Source organism: Rhinolophus sinicus, linkage group LG16 (assembly GCF_036562045.2).
Source record: "Rhinolophus sinicus isolate RSC01 linkage group LG16, ASM3656204v1, whole genome shotgun sequence".
In the NCBI taxonomy this organism is placed as follows: Eukaryota; Metazoa; Chordata; class Mammalia; order Chiroptera; family Rhinolophidae; genus Rhinolophus; species Rhinolophus sinicus.
In genome coordinates, this window is record NC_133765.1 from 23984261 (window position 1) to 23999195 (window position 14935).

Sequence of the window (14935 nt, forward strand, 5' to 3'; positions counted from 1 at the left end):
GGCGTCTGTGTTTTCCTAAGAGTGGGCCATATGATCAGAAAACCCAACAGATGCTGGCCACGTGGATTTTCTATCAATAACATCAGTGAATAGAGGGCTCACTCTGGGCATGTGAGCCTGCAACACGACTAAGGGTGATATAAAGAGGCTTTATTCAGAGGCACCGGCCTTTTGTCAATATCTCGGCAATGCCAGGCTTCACACGGAGTTGTCATAGCATCAGACGGTGCAAAGGCAGACAGACCATCCCACAGTCCTGGTGAGAGGCTGTCGGACAACAGCAAATGCCTACTAGTGTACATATCCTGGAGAATCCAGGGTCAGATTCTTGACGGTTCCCCCAAACAGCTCTAAAAACATCAGGCCCACAGCCAGGTGGGGGTGTCCGGCCCATAGGCTTTATACTTGATGCTTAGGGACCACGGGACCTGAGGGAACCAAGCCGTCTGGCAGAGAACAGCATAAGGAAGACCCAGAGCAGAAGACAGAAGGGATTTTAAAAACGTGTGTTATTGCCTCTTGCTTCTAAACCCTGCCAGTAAGTGTGAATCAAATGGGAAGTTAAAAAACAAAAACAAAAACAAAATAAGAACCAAAAATACCCCAACTCCTTTTCCAATAGTACCATTCAAGTTAAAGAACTCAAAAAAAAAAAAAAATCCAGTTGATAATTTCTCTGTCCCAAATGCAAACCTATGTGAAGGGAGGACGTAGAGGAGAAGGTAAGAGAGACTGTACAAACAAACGTGCATTCTAAAAGTGAAGCAATGATTACTGACACTGAAAGTTGAAAGAAGATGGAATGCTAGGGAAATACATGTTAGAAAGTCGCCAGTATTTGAGGATGGCTTTTAGCATTCTCAAAATAAAAGAAGAAGATGAAACTTTGGTTTAGGAAAAGATGTCATCGTTTTTATTACATGATTATACTTAAAAATAGGAAAAGAAAAGGAACTTTGCCAGGATGGTGAAAGATAAGAAAGGGCCTATGGGAATTACATTATACAGATTTGTATTTTTACTATTTCTGTTAAAGGGTCAATTACTGCTTAAAATATCCTTTCTTAAATAAATAAACACATTCTTATAGGAATATGAAAAAAGAGAATTAACATTCAACTTGTTTACAGCTAAATATGGGAGGACGACTTCTTCGTACATAAAGCTGTAAGAAGCACATCTGTTTCGCCAATGTGTCACCCTTGGGAGTACAAGCATTTTCTCACGACGTTAAGCCAGAGGAAGTTTTTATTTAAAGAAAGGAAGAAGGAAAGAAAGAAAAGCATGATACTTACATGGATATTTAATTCTACGTTTTTCCACTGACAAAATCTAGTGAACTTGTCACTAAAAAAAGAATATCAATAATTACTGGAAAGTTAAATATCAAATTAACTGGATTTAAAAAACAATATTACAAGATAAACTGGAACTGCATTACAGCTGCGCTGCTTCTCAAATAGAGTAAGTTTTTTTTAACATTTTTTTCACAAAGCATTCATCGGTATTCGTGGCTTTATGATTCAACTGAAAAACTTCATGTTTTTCCTTTAACTGTCATTACGGTAATGTCTTTATGGGAATCAGCGCTGTCTGACAGCAGAATAATATGAGCCATATGTGTAATTCAATTTTAATAATATATTTTATTTAACCCCAATGTATCATATCAAAATTATCATGTCAATGTGCAATCAGTATAAGATTAATTACGAGAAATTCCACATTCTTGTTTTTATATCAAGTCGTTGAAACCCAGTGTGTATTCTGCACTTACAGCTCATCTTAATTCAGACTAGTCGTATCGCAACTGTTCAATAGCTACACGTGGCTAGCGGCTATAACACTGGACAGTGAAGCTCTCAATGACAAAAAAAAATTAATGTTTAAAACTAATTATAAGAGTAGCAAACACTCCGATGTGCCAGGCTCTAGAGGCTCGTTTACACCTCCCACCAACTCCATGCACAGGTACTATGACGATCCCCATTTGACAGCCGAGAAGACCAAGGCTTGCCCACGGTCACACAGTGAGAGAACGGGGGGAGTAGGATTTGAACCCAGGCCAAGTATCGCCTCTCAGAGACACAAACAGTGTAGGAGGAGAACCTTCCAACTAGAATCAGAAGATGCCGTAAGTCATACTGCGGGGAAGTGCTCCCACAATTTACTCAACGGCTTGATGAATGCTTTTTTCATCCATGAAGTAATGAAAATATCTACCCCATATCTATTTAATAAAAATGTATCTATAAGGTGTTTTGTTTTAAAATTAAAAAAAAAATGCGTTCTACATTGAATGCATAGTTCTTCAAAGCAAAGAACATTCTCGGTGACTGTTAGCTTTCATCTAAGGCCCCGGCAGGATTTCTCACACACGAGCACAGTATTCAGGGTTCTTTGAAAGAATAAATGAATGAAGAAGAAAAAGAAAGAAAGGATGGAAAGGAGAGAGTTCTTACGAAGTGCAAGTCATACGTATTAGCAGCATTATAATACACTGTCTTAAGGCATCCAAATATCCCAGTTCCCCTGGGGGTTTCATTTAATATGCCTTCTAAGAAGCTTTTAAAAATATTTCAGAGGCTAATAATCAAATTGGAAATCAAAAGCAGAACTCTTTGTAATTACATAGCATCTTTTATCAATCGATCTACAATGGCCTTTAAGGAGTGTTTCATTGATCCTCCTAACATTTCTGAGGCTGGTAAAATAAAATTACATTTTGAGAGTTTCTGATAGTTATTTCAAACAGTTTTTCGTTTCGTTGTTCTTTCTTTTAAGCATGGTGAGCACAGAAGGCAAAACCACATTGAGATGTACTCTACATTTATACTCGTATATTCATGACTGGTTTGTGAAATTTGCGTAGTGTGTTGGGCTAACTCAGATTCTCTTTTCTCACAGTCTGAAGTTCAGAGCTGGCAACAGAGGGTGGTGATTTAGCACATTTTACAAATTAGCACACTAGCTGGGGAGGATTAACAGCCAGGGAGAGAGAAGTGTCCCAATGGTCAAGAGAAGAGTCTAGAACAAACACCCATGCTCTACCCTGTCCCCAAATACGACACCCCCCTGCCCCCAAAAAGAATACCCTCAAAATACACATTTTGTCCATTACATATGGGTGTGTTGTAACAAGTTCTTTAGGCAGCAGAGATGGCCCCTGGGCGCCCAGGCTCAGTCGTGTGCCCATGGGGGTTCCCTGAGCACTATTCCTAGTCGCTACCTACTTACTAGAATAGGCGCTTCTTGGGAGAAGAGAAACCGTGGCAGAGAACAGAGTAGAGCCCAAGGACAGTGGGCTCAGACAGCCAGAGCCCTTGCAGGCGAATTACAAGGATCTCAGAGGGCGGGTCAGAAGTCAAAAGGAACAGAAATGACTGGGGTACAGTGAGGGTGAGGAAGAGGGTTTTTAACTCCAATCCCTGACTCGGGCTTTAGACTGCGGAGCAGTTGAAGTTAACTGCCTGAACGTGGCTCAGAAACCTCACGGAGAAGAGGGAAAGCCTGCCTCCTGGACTGAGCGCTACCTGGCACTTAGCCCTGCATCCCTCCTCCGCGTCAGGAGGCAGAGATGAGGCTTTGCACAGCTGATGACTTCCCGTTGTCATCACACTGCCTGTGGCCACCCAGCCATGGCTTAACCGTGAGGCCCTGAGAGTGTGGCCAGTCCCGAGGACACTGAAGGCCACAGGGTTCTATTTCCGGGCTGTCCCACGCTTTTCAAAACCCAAGCTCAAAACTCTTGGTTTGACAATGGATTTCTTAAAGTCTAATGTGAGAGTGTATTAACACAAAAAGAACCCAAAAAGGTATAAAAACAAACAAATTGACTTTAAAAATAATTCATTTACGTAAAATGGTGTGTTTCCCGAAATCCAGCGTGTGAGCTTGCCTAAAATGCAAACAGCTTCCCTTGTATTTCCTGTGACAATGACAGTGAATGGCTCACTCAGAAGGAGACAACGGGCCATGCAGGTTGAACTTCTTCTCCAATTTAAATTGTGGTCCCCATTTCTCCCCTCTCCCCCAAGGATCATAAAAGCTAGGTTGACCCTGTGGTGGGAAAGGTCGGATTTTAGAACCAACAGCCATGGAGTCAGCCTAGAGCCAGCATCCCAGCCTCGATTCCACGGCTTTTTGGCCAAGTTTCTGCTGCTCCTCAGAAAAATATCATCACTGGGACGCATGTTAGTTTCCCAAAATATTGACTCCACTCCAGGATAAAATTATCTCTTGAACTCTGGTAGAACCACAACACAACGTTTTTTTTTTTTTTTTTCCCCTAAATTACTTTAGTTCTGTGAACATGCAGAGAAAAAAACTAATGAAGCAGCATTTGTTCTTAAAGGGCAATTAGGGAACAGCTGCAGGCGGCTTGGGCAATGAGACAGCATCACCATGTCCACTGTCTAGAACTCAGCCCAGTTTATGGGGCAAAGCAGCCAGTGTATGCAGATTTGGTTTTAGAAAGGCTGATTCTAACAGTGACGAATACTCAAATACGGACTGCTAGGGGCCTGAAGGGCAGATGAGCTCAACACTATCACGGGCATCACTGAAACATTTCAGCATCTTCTATGACAAACGCACTCAACAGTGTGAGTAACCCAAAGGGACATATTTATTACATATATGAATGATATATGTGACCACAGACATGTATTAGCCTATACCCTTAAATTCTACTACATAAAGAATTGGACACGGGCTTGTCCCACTTTGGGGGACATGATTTCAAAGTCCAAACAAATGAATTATTAATAGATAAATTATAGAGTTGTGCTTTGCATTTGCAAAGGTGTCCCAATAAGATACTTTTAAAATTAAGGTTCCCTCATCTATTTAAATTTTAGATCATTTTGAAGCTAAGGAACTAAAGGTCAAAGGGATGTTAAGATATGCAAGTCCTAAATTATAATGCAGAGTATCAGGGAGAGAGCCTAACACAAAGCCTGGCACATGGTACCTGGTCAATAAATACTTGGGGAATGAATAAATTAACACATATTTTAAGGATAGCACTTATTGAGTTAAATGAGGTACAAGATTTTATATCATATCATATCATATTTACATTCTAATATGTTATATGTCAAATGTATCTCCATAAAAGAAGGTTGTGTTTACATACATAAAGTTTCATACCTTTCCATAAATTTCTGAAAAATGTCTCCGCGAAGACTTTCACAGATTTCTTCTATGTATGGCTGGAAAGGAAGGAAAAGGAATTGCACACTGCATAAACAGGGACATATGACAGGGACAAACACACACCGATGGGACTTGGACAAGGTGAGGTTCCCAAGTACGCACTCCCGCGGCATCTTGTACGTGCCCTTCTCAGCACCTGTCCGACTTTCACTAACGGATTCCTCACCACCATTTAGGTAACACTGATCTACCCCACATGATGGCACGTTGCACGACGGCAAGGCCACCCCGTCCTGCTGGCCGTTATGTCCCCACTGCTCAGCACGGCGCACTGCAGGTCACAGACACCTCTTAAATGACAAGAGTCACCGTGGGTCAGTGGGTGTGCGCCCTGGGAGGTCCCACAGGGCTTATGCTCAGAGGGCACAGGGCTGCATTAGTGCCCTGTCACCATCGTGAAGTTCTCAACAATTTCTGAACAAGAGGCCCCACATTTTCATTTTGTACTAGGCCCTGTACGTTATGCAGCACATCCTGTAAATGACTATAATTATATAATCACTATTAATTAATTATGGTTATTATAAATGATCAGCATTATTATTGAGTTTTAAAGACTGAAACCAAGGGACCCACGGGTAAAGTTTTTAAAATTAGGTATTTTCCTTATTGACTTTCTCCCTCTTGGAATCATACAGCTAAAGGTAACCATGGGGTGGGGTGTGAGGGGAAATTAATCCCAATCCTTATTTGGTACCCAAGAGGTTATGGGGCTGTGGCAGGTACATTCCCAAAGTCTCTGAGCAAATTCACGGCTAAGCCGGGCTTCACATCTTCGCTGTGACGTTCATCTATAGTTAAATGATACTTCCATGCCACTGACTGTGGCGTTTGACTTTACTCCATGAGCTCAGTGTTCCAGGAAGGAAGTTCAGGAAAGCAGATGTATTTTTTCTATAGTTTTGTGTTTTTCAAGAACAATAACAATAGGAAATTTGTATACTTCAATCATTATTTTAATAAAATGTAGCACCTTAACTGTATTTACTTACAATATAAATACTGCCATTATTTTCTGTGGATCGTGACACATTTTGGAGAACAAACTTGAAAGCAATTCATGCCGAGACAAGGTTAAGGCCAGGGCTCCTGATTCGCTTCTGCAGGGCACTTACCCTGAGAACAATCTACCTCAATTCCACGCCGCTCTGCACAGTACTGAGTAAACGGCACAACTTTAATTTTCCATGTGATGAACTTTAAATAAAAACTATAACTATCAAATGTCAACATTTCACAGTTCAGTACAGAGTCAATTAGATCGTTTTGGAAAATATCTTGATACCCCACATTGAATGATGCAAATTGAGGGTTTTCTGTGCGTTCTCACATCGTTCTGAAAATTTGCAAGAAACGAGGAGTAGATCAGAAAGTGTCCGAGGCAAGTGATGAGACCAGGAAGTCTGCAGAAGCCACAGTAACCAAACAGGTAGTGAGACAACCACAGCTCTTCTGGGAGCCTCACTTCCTGCAGCAGAAAACAGACTCGGGGCTCAGCCAGCCTCTACCCCTCCCAGGGGTACTGCTGTCGTGGGAAGGACACTGGCACTGGTCACTAAAACCAAATGGACGTTGTTCCTTCCTGGTAAAAGAAGCTGAACTCTCTCTCGCTGAAGCTCTTCCCAACTCTGAAATCCTGTGATTCTACGATGACACAGACAATCTTAGCCAAGTTCTCTAGATGCAAAAGCCTGAAGGCCACCCGTCTCAAGAGGTTCAAAAGACATCAGAAGATTGCAGAGCAACTGTTCAAAAATCTATGAATAGGCTAAATTTATGTATCACAGATTTTCTATTTATAAAAACTATTATGTTCACTAATAGTTTTTCATATTTTATCAAACATCCCACACTTTCTGCTAATAAAATAAAAGACAAAGGTCACTAGGAATTCTTGACTAAATATCATATATCCATTGCTATTTGCATCAGAAAGAATCACAAAATATTCCAGGAAAACAGTGCAAAAGCCAGAGTTCAACAGTGGCATCATGAGCAAACTACTTCACCTCTCTTAATCTGTAAAATGGGATGGTCGTACCTAATTTTCAAGGCTACTGTGAGAATTTAATAAGACTAAGAATGTTGAGAGCAAGCACAGAGCCTAGCACAAGTCAGGACTCCTCCCTACCCTTGCTGCCAAAATAGGCCTATACAATTACTTACTTCTAAGTCAATTTTGCAAACAAAAAAGAATTCAATAAAAAAACATTGTGTATTTACTTTCAGAGCATTTTTGTTACACTCCTTCTTTTCTTGGGTAGGAAATTTCAACTCAGGCATCATACTTCCTGATTTCAAAATATATTATAAAACGACAGTAATCAAAATAGGATGGTACTGACATAAAGACAGACATTACAGACCAACGGAGCACAAAGAGCGTCCAGAAATAAATCCACGTATCTATGGTCAACTGAGCTTTGACAAGGGTGTCAAGAATACACATGGGGAAAGGAAAGTCTCTTCAATAAATTGTGTTAGTAAAACTGGACGTCTAGATGCTAAATGAAACTGAATCCTTATCTCACACCATACACAAAATCCACTCAAGATGAATTAAAGACTTAAACATAAGACCTGAAACCGTACAGCTACTAGAAGAAAACACAGGGGGAAAGGCTTCTTGACATTGGCCTGGGCAATGATTTTTTGTTTATGACACTAATGGCTTAGGCAGCAAAAGCAAAAATAGACAAGTGAATTGCATCAAACTAAAAAGCTTCTGCACAGTCAAAGAAACAACCAACAGAGTAAAAAAGCAACCTATAGAATGGGAGAAAATATTTGCAAACCACATATATGAGAAGGGGTTAATATCCAAAGATATAAGAAACTCAACATACGGGTGGCTGGTTAGCTCAGTTGGTTAGAGCTCTTAACAACAATGTTGCCGGTTTGATCCCCACACTGGCCACTGTGAGCTGCGCCCTCCACAACTAGATTGAAACAACTACTTGAGTTGGATCTGATGGGTCCTGCAAAAACACACTTAAAATAAATGAAAGTTAAAAAAAAAGAAAGTAAAGAAAGTCAACGTAATAACAAAACAAACAACAACAACACCAAAACAAATAAATTGATTTAAAAATGGGCTAAGACCCTGAACAGACATTTTTCAAAAGAAGACATACCAAGGTGCTCAACATCACTAATCATCAAGGAAATGCAAATCAAAACCACAATGAGATGCCAATTCACACCTGTCAGGATGGCTATTATTAGACAGACAGGAGAGAAGTGATAAGAGGATGTGGGAACAAAGGGAACCCATGTACACTGTTGTTGGGAACATACACTGGGGCAGCCACTATGGAAAACACGATGAGACTTCGCAAACACTTAAAAATAGAACTACCGCATCATCCAGCAATCCCACTTCTGGGTATATATCCAAAAGAAATGAAATTGGTACGTCAAAGAGAGAGCTGTACTCCCATGTTCACTTCAGAATTATTCACAATAGTCAAGACCTGGAAACTACCCAAGTGTCCGATGATGGAAGAAGGAATAAAGAAAATGTGGGATGGACACACACACACACACACACACACACACACACAGAGGAATATTATTCAATCTTTAAAAAGAGGGAAATCCTGCCATTTGTGGTAACACGGATGAGCCTGAAGGACACTATGCTAAGTGAAATAAGCCAGACACAGAAAGACAAATACTGTCATCTCACTTACACATGGAATCTAAAAAAGTGAAACTCATAAAAGCAGGTGGCTGAATGGTGGTTCCCCGGGGGCTGGCAGGTGGCAGAAATGGGGAGACGTTGGTCAAGAGTACAAAGCTTCCTTTACACAGGATGCACAGTTCTGGCTACAGTTAATGACACTGTATTGCCTCCTTGAAATCTGCTAAGAGAGTTGATCTTCAGTGTTCTCACCACACTCACAAAAATGTAACTACGTGAGGGGATGGAATTGTTAACGAGCTGGATTGTGGTAATCACATCACAATGTGTATGTATAGCGTTAAGCTGTGCACCTTAAACTATATGCAATTTTTATTTGTCAATTATACTTCAGTAAAGCTGGGGGAAAATAATTTCAACTCAAAGAATGTCAACCAACTTTAATGTCCCTCTATACACGGGACATCCAAACGTGTAACTTCTAACTATACTTTTATCAATATGCTCTGATGGCACATGTTACACTGAATTACACTAATATGCTCTTCATTTTAACCAATGTAACAATGAGTATTTCCTTTACCTTTGAAATAAGAACACCATCCATTCTATATATATTTCCCAGGGCATTATTTTCATTTTTTTTTTTTAATGAACAAATCAGGAAAGGATTTTTATAAGCTATACTAAGTAGTAGTTTTAAAATGGGTGTTCTTTGAAGGCATGAAAAGAATTTTGGTGGTCTTTGTATGCGTCTCACCTGGAACTCTTTTTTAATGTTATTTATGCTTCTTCGAGAAAAGCTAAAATCAGAATGGTAAAATTCATGTTGTGAGGTATAATTTAGCAATGTTAAATGTAACTAACAATAAGACTATCTATGAACCATGTCAAAGTCAACTGAAAGCTGAAATTCTGACACTAAAGTATCATGGAGACAACAAAAATGCAGACATTCACAGTACACTTTTGAATGTCAGATATTTGATGACAGCTGACATTTATGGAGCATGTGATAGTCGGCCCAGTGCAAAGCAACTCACATGTACCTTTCTCATTGAGTCCTCGGGACCCCTTCTAAGGGAGAGCCCACTGTCACCTCCACCTCGCAGGTAAGAAAACTGGACTTAGGGAAGGTGCAGTAGCTTGCCCAGGTCTCTAAGCCCAGCTCAATGAATTTCAGAGCCAGCTTTTAACCAACTAGACTACACAGAAAGGTCCTACAGTTTAAGAAAAGTCCATCTAATGATTTTGGCAGGAAAGTAACACTCAATTTGTTCCTGTATCCAAATGTTCTAAGAGACAAATGAGTATTTCCGCTATGTAAAATAATCAAATTCACTTTGCATACATAAATCCTATCGTGAGGCACCAACATATAAATCAGCTTGTCTCTCTGTAAGTGACAGAGTCATCCAAAAAAGGATAAATTAACTCTTTCATTTATGAAAATCACAACATTACTCAATGGCATTTTTTTCATGTTTCTTATCATTCATAAACATAAAAAAGTATCTTATCCATTTGAAAATTTTACCATGTCCTTGCAAGTTGCTACCTCTACAGAAAACACATAGGATGGAAAGGGCTTTGGAAAGAGGAGAACCCAGTACATCAAAAGAGCAGCAAACACACAGGCCCCTTCATTGTTGACTGAGTTTTCCAAGCCTTGTAATTTCAATGCATTGGCCGTGTTGTGCTCAAGACCCAAGGAGCCAAGGTAAAATCCAGTTCCTCCGAACATTCGCTCTTGATTCTTGAAAACGAACCTGTGTCATCTGGGTGTTGATCACCGGGAGAATCAACACCGCTACCGCCACAAAAGAAACCTTGGGACGTTCCCCACCTATCACGGGGGCCTAGGATGCCAAAAGGGGAAAGGCTTTGTCCTCCGATGTTTTGTCTTCATTGGTTTATCGAAAATAATGTTACTAGAAAGCGCTAGTGAACTTTTTCGGGAAAGAAATTATGAACGATGTTGGTATAAGAGCACATTTCAACGAGATGACAGACAATACTAAACTTCAGTTGTTCCAGATGAACTTCCAGAGAACAGTCTTCCATTGATGGAGTTCTCTAGAACCTACACCCCTGCAAAGACAATGCCACCAAGTCCAACTGTTAAGCAAATTCTATATATTTATTTGGAAATAATCTTCTCTTACCTGAAAAAGGGTTGATGTTGCTTGATTCTTGGATAGATGACTTTGCACGTGTTCTACCGTCTGCTTCGAGAATGGCTTTTAAAAATCAAAAGCAATACTTTTTTCAACAATTATAAAACATCACAAACCTCTGTATGTTGTACAATATCACGACGTATCATTTAACACAACAATTACTAAACAGTAATCTGTGGTAATTATATTAACAAGCATTCTTTAAAAATCTGTTGGATATTTGTGGGCAAGCTGAACAAATGCTTATTCCTCTGAGCTTCCAGAGTTCTTACAGACACATTCTTAGAGGGCTGATGAGCGTGGGGGGTAGCTGACTGACATATCTTATCCCACAAGAGTTCAAGATTACTGTGATTAAAAAAAAAAAGTAAAGAATCTTATCATCACCTTACTTATTGCATACATCCCTCGAATAGCTGATTAACGGGGTCCTAAAAATGTAAAATTTCTACAAAATTAAAATTTCTACATAAGAGAAAAACAGATGCATGAAAACACACCTAAGAATTAAATGCCAGGATTATAGAGCTAAACCAGGGTGGTCAAAGGTTCTAGCTTAAGGAAAATCCTGCTATAACCACAATAGAGGGGGAACTGGTTCTAAAAGAATAGAATCTACGCTGACAAGAATTACAAATTCTCTCCTCCCCCAAAACTTCAAATTACGTCTCCTTCCATAATGCAAGAGAAGAAGAAAAGTCTAAAAAGCACATTGCACTGCTAAAACCCTCTACATTGCTCTGGAAACTAAGTTTACAGAGGCTTTCGCAGTAAACATCTGGCATTTTCCAAGGTTCAACGGCTCCCCAGCAAGGCACGGGGCACCGAGGATGAGCTCCAGCTCAGAAATTCTTTCTACTGCAAGGTAGGTGGTGGGTCCAAAGAACAGTAACGCAATTATGCTACAAGAGGTGTCGTCTTCAGCCACCCCAGTGATTCAAATATCAGTAAGAACTGCAAACACAATAAATACAGGACACTAAATACACTAAAACACACTGTTATCGTGGCCAATGCCGTCCCACCGAACTTTCTGACAGAAACGTTGTGTGTCTGAGCTACCTGACACAGGAGCCACTAAGCTACAGGTGGCTGCTGAGCACTTGAAATGTGGTGCATGAAGAAGTCGGGAATTAAATTTTAAATTCCCTCTGATTTTAATGAATTTAAACAGCCTCATGTGGCTAGTGGCTACTGTACTGGACACAGCAGGCCAGGACTGTTAGGCTATTCTTTTGGAAAACAGTCTTAATGTAGAGATTACATGGTAAATTTTTATTACTAGTTATTCCACCTACTCCTGGTGATTTCCTAGGAACCTAGTTTATTCTAATGACCAAATTGAACTGTTTCTCTATTTACAAGAAAGAAATATATATTTCAACCATTATTTAACAATTAACGAACACAACATAATAATTACAATCTTCCATATTAATTTAAAAAGAAACCACTTAAGGTTTGTATTTATCAATATCTGATAATTGTTAAAGTATAGCTAAATTAAAACAATAAAGCTTAAGTTCCTTGAGAAAGTCTAAATTGAAGCTGGCTCTTTCTTCCATTGTTCTGAATTAGCTACTTTCTTTTACCAGTTTTTGCAGCGACAGTATCTGCTTTTGGAAATATACCAAGAGCATACGGAGCAACAGATATTGTATCAGAATGATCAGGAAACAAATGACAAAACGGGAGAAATGGGCTCCATTCTGGATGAGTATTGTTTCATTTTTAAATACCTTCCACCTGTTTTACTTTTGTTCTGGAAACACGGAAGGTTGCCCAAATATAACTATACTAAAGTAACAGAACAAAAACAAATACTCACGTGAGAACAAGATAGCAGCTCTTTCATGATATACGTATCATAAATTTGTCGACTTCTAGAAAGGCGATCTTTCTCATTATCAATCTTTTCATATTCTTTTATCTAGATAATTTAAAAGTTATTGTTAAATGTTGCGTAACTATGGTGTACACCTGAAACTAATATAATATCGTACGTTAGCTATAGTTTAACAAAGACCTTTTAAAAATACATAAATAAAAATTAAAAAAAAAGTTATTGTTTGGTATGTCTTCCTAGAAACTTAATTAATTAAAATATGTTATTAGCCTTGGCAGACGCCACTTCCACACACGATCATGCAAATTAATGGAACCGGCCATTCCACAGGAAACAACTACTTCTAATTTGTAATAATGAAGTTGGAATAATTTAAATTCAATATGAAACATACAAATGGATTTTTTCCTATGACGATCCTCATCACTTAAATTTAGAAACACAATATTTTAGGAAACAAATACTGCCATGGTTACAATTATCTTACACTAGATCAGCCATGGACCATTCATCCTTGCCAATTCTCCTTTCCAAAGCACAAATAATTTAAATTTGGCTGTAATTCAGTTCTAAGAGTTATGATGGGGATCGTTCTCACTCAACCTACATGGTTACAAAACCAACAGGAGGAAAAAAAATACATTGTCAGGAGACCTGCAAAGAGATTTTGTTTTAAAACCAACTAAATATTTTGGAAAGGCATTAACCCATAGATAAAAATACTGGTTTTTCAGGCTGGAACCTCACCTGCACTGGAAAAGTATTAACAGAAAGTTTACTTCAAATAGAATATTTTGCTAACTTAGGGAAGGTAACATGACTGGTGTTAAGATGGGCACAATCAAAAAATCTTCTTTATAAATATTTGCTTTGTGTAGAAATGGCCCCATCATTCTAACCTGATAACGGAAGCTCCTAGATCAGAGAAGTGTTTTTGTTTATTTACAGAAATACTTTTAATCCAAAAGACAAAAAGAGAATGCAAACACAGATGAAATATGGAGCTAGGAGGAAGACTGTAGCAAAGATCTTCAATGTAATGACTAATTATTACGTATGACTTATCTTAGGGGGGAAAAATGTTTCGAACAGGTAGTCAGTTGTCCTACTGACTTGCATAGTACCTAAACGCTCTTTATTTTGTATGATACAAGGTGGGGCTAACGAGTCCCATGGGAGAGAGTGTAAACTGAAGAGAAATAAAAGTTACTGTTTTCCTTTACAGCCTGGGGTTGACAGTTTTGAAACCAAAATCGGTAAATCCCGTCAGAATTTCTGAGAAAGAAACGGCAGGGAGAGGAGTGTGGAAAGTCGCATATGAGAGCTGGCTGGGTCACATACTGAGAAATGACCAGAATCATTTTAACTGCCCTGACATATCACCCGTGTTACACTGAGATGGCTGCGAGTCACAAGTCTGCAACTGCCAGGGCTTAGAATAGTCTTCTTGGAACAGACAAAAACGGACAGAAAGCGGGCAGACAGGGATAGGCTGGTACCTCATCCAAGAGGAAATGACTGTTTTAAAGAGGGAGCAATCTAACAATGTCGGCATAACCAGAGCACCTGGGCTTAAGCACCCTCAATTAACTCAGGAGAATAAGCCTAAAGAGCTCAACCAGCAGGCCAGAATGCTGCAAGGCCAGTGCCGGCCACCAAAATCCGAAGGAGAGCCGGAAAACACAGGATTTGGGCCTGGTTGACTTCTATTGTTGTTTCGTTTAGGCAGGTCCAGAGGGTAACGCCAGAATGCTAGGGTAAAACAGACAGACTGTTGGTGAACCAAAGGCCAGTGTTTCTGCCTAAACATGTGAACAAATGCAAGGACTACTGAGCCTCCATGGAACTGTTATCCTTGAAAACAAGTATAATGAAACATAAGTCTATGTTTCAGGGACCCTATAATGCAGGTTGACACCTGATTCAAAAACGCTGATTCTATGGAAGTTTTTCAGGACCTGTAATAATCTGGCTATACAGAAAATGCTAGTTTCTTGGGCAAATCATACTCTGAACCACAATACTGGTTTTATTAAGAGCCTTGCGCCT

At 39.5% G+C, this 14935-nt stretch overlaps 1 protein-coding gene across 3 annotated transcripts in view; it reads right to left on the reverse strand.

The window, feature by feature from the left end:
• Window positions 1-14935, reverse strand: part of GRK3 (G protein-coupled receptor kinase 3) — a 118620-nt gene that overhangs the window by 43554 nt on the left and 60131 nt on the right. For all 3 annotated transcript variants that reach the window (XM_074321795.1, XM_074321797.1, XM_074321796.1), the window contains 4 exons: window positions 12869-12970; window positions 11026-11100; window positions 5152-5213; window positions 1296-1347 (listed from right to left, as the gene is read on the reverse strand). In XM_074321795.1, the coding sequence (XP_074177896.1) occupies window positions 1296-1347; window positions 5152-5213; window positions 11026-11100; window positions 12869-12970 (291 nt within the window). The remainder of the gene's footprint in view (window positions 1-1295; window positions 1348-5151; window positions 5214-11025; window positions 11101-12868; window positions 12971-14935) is intronic.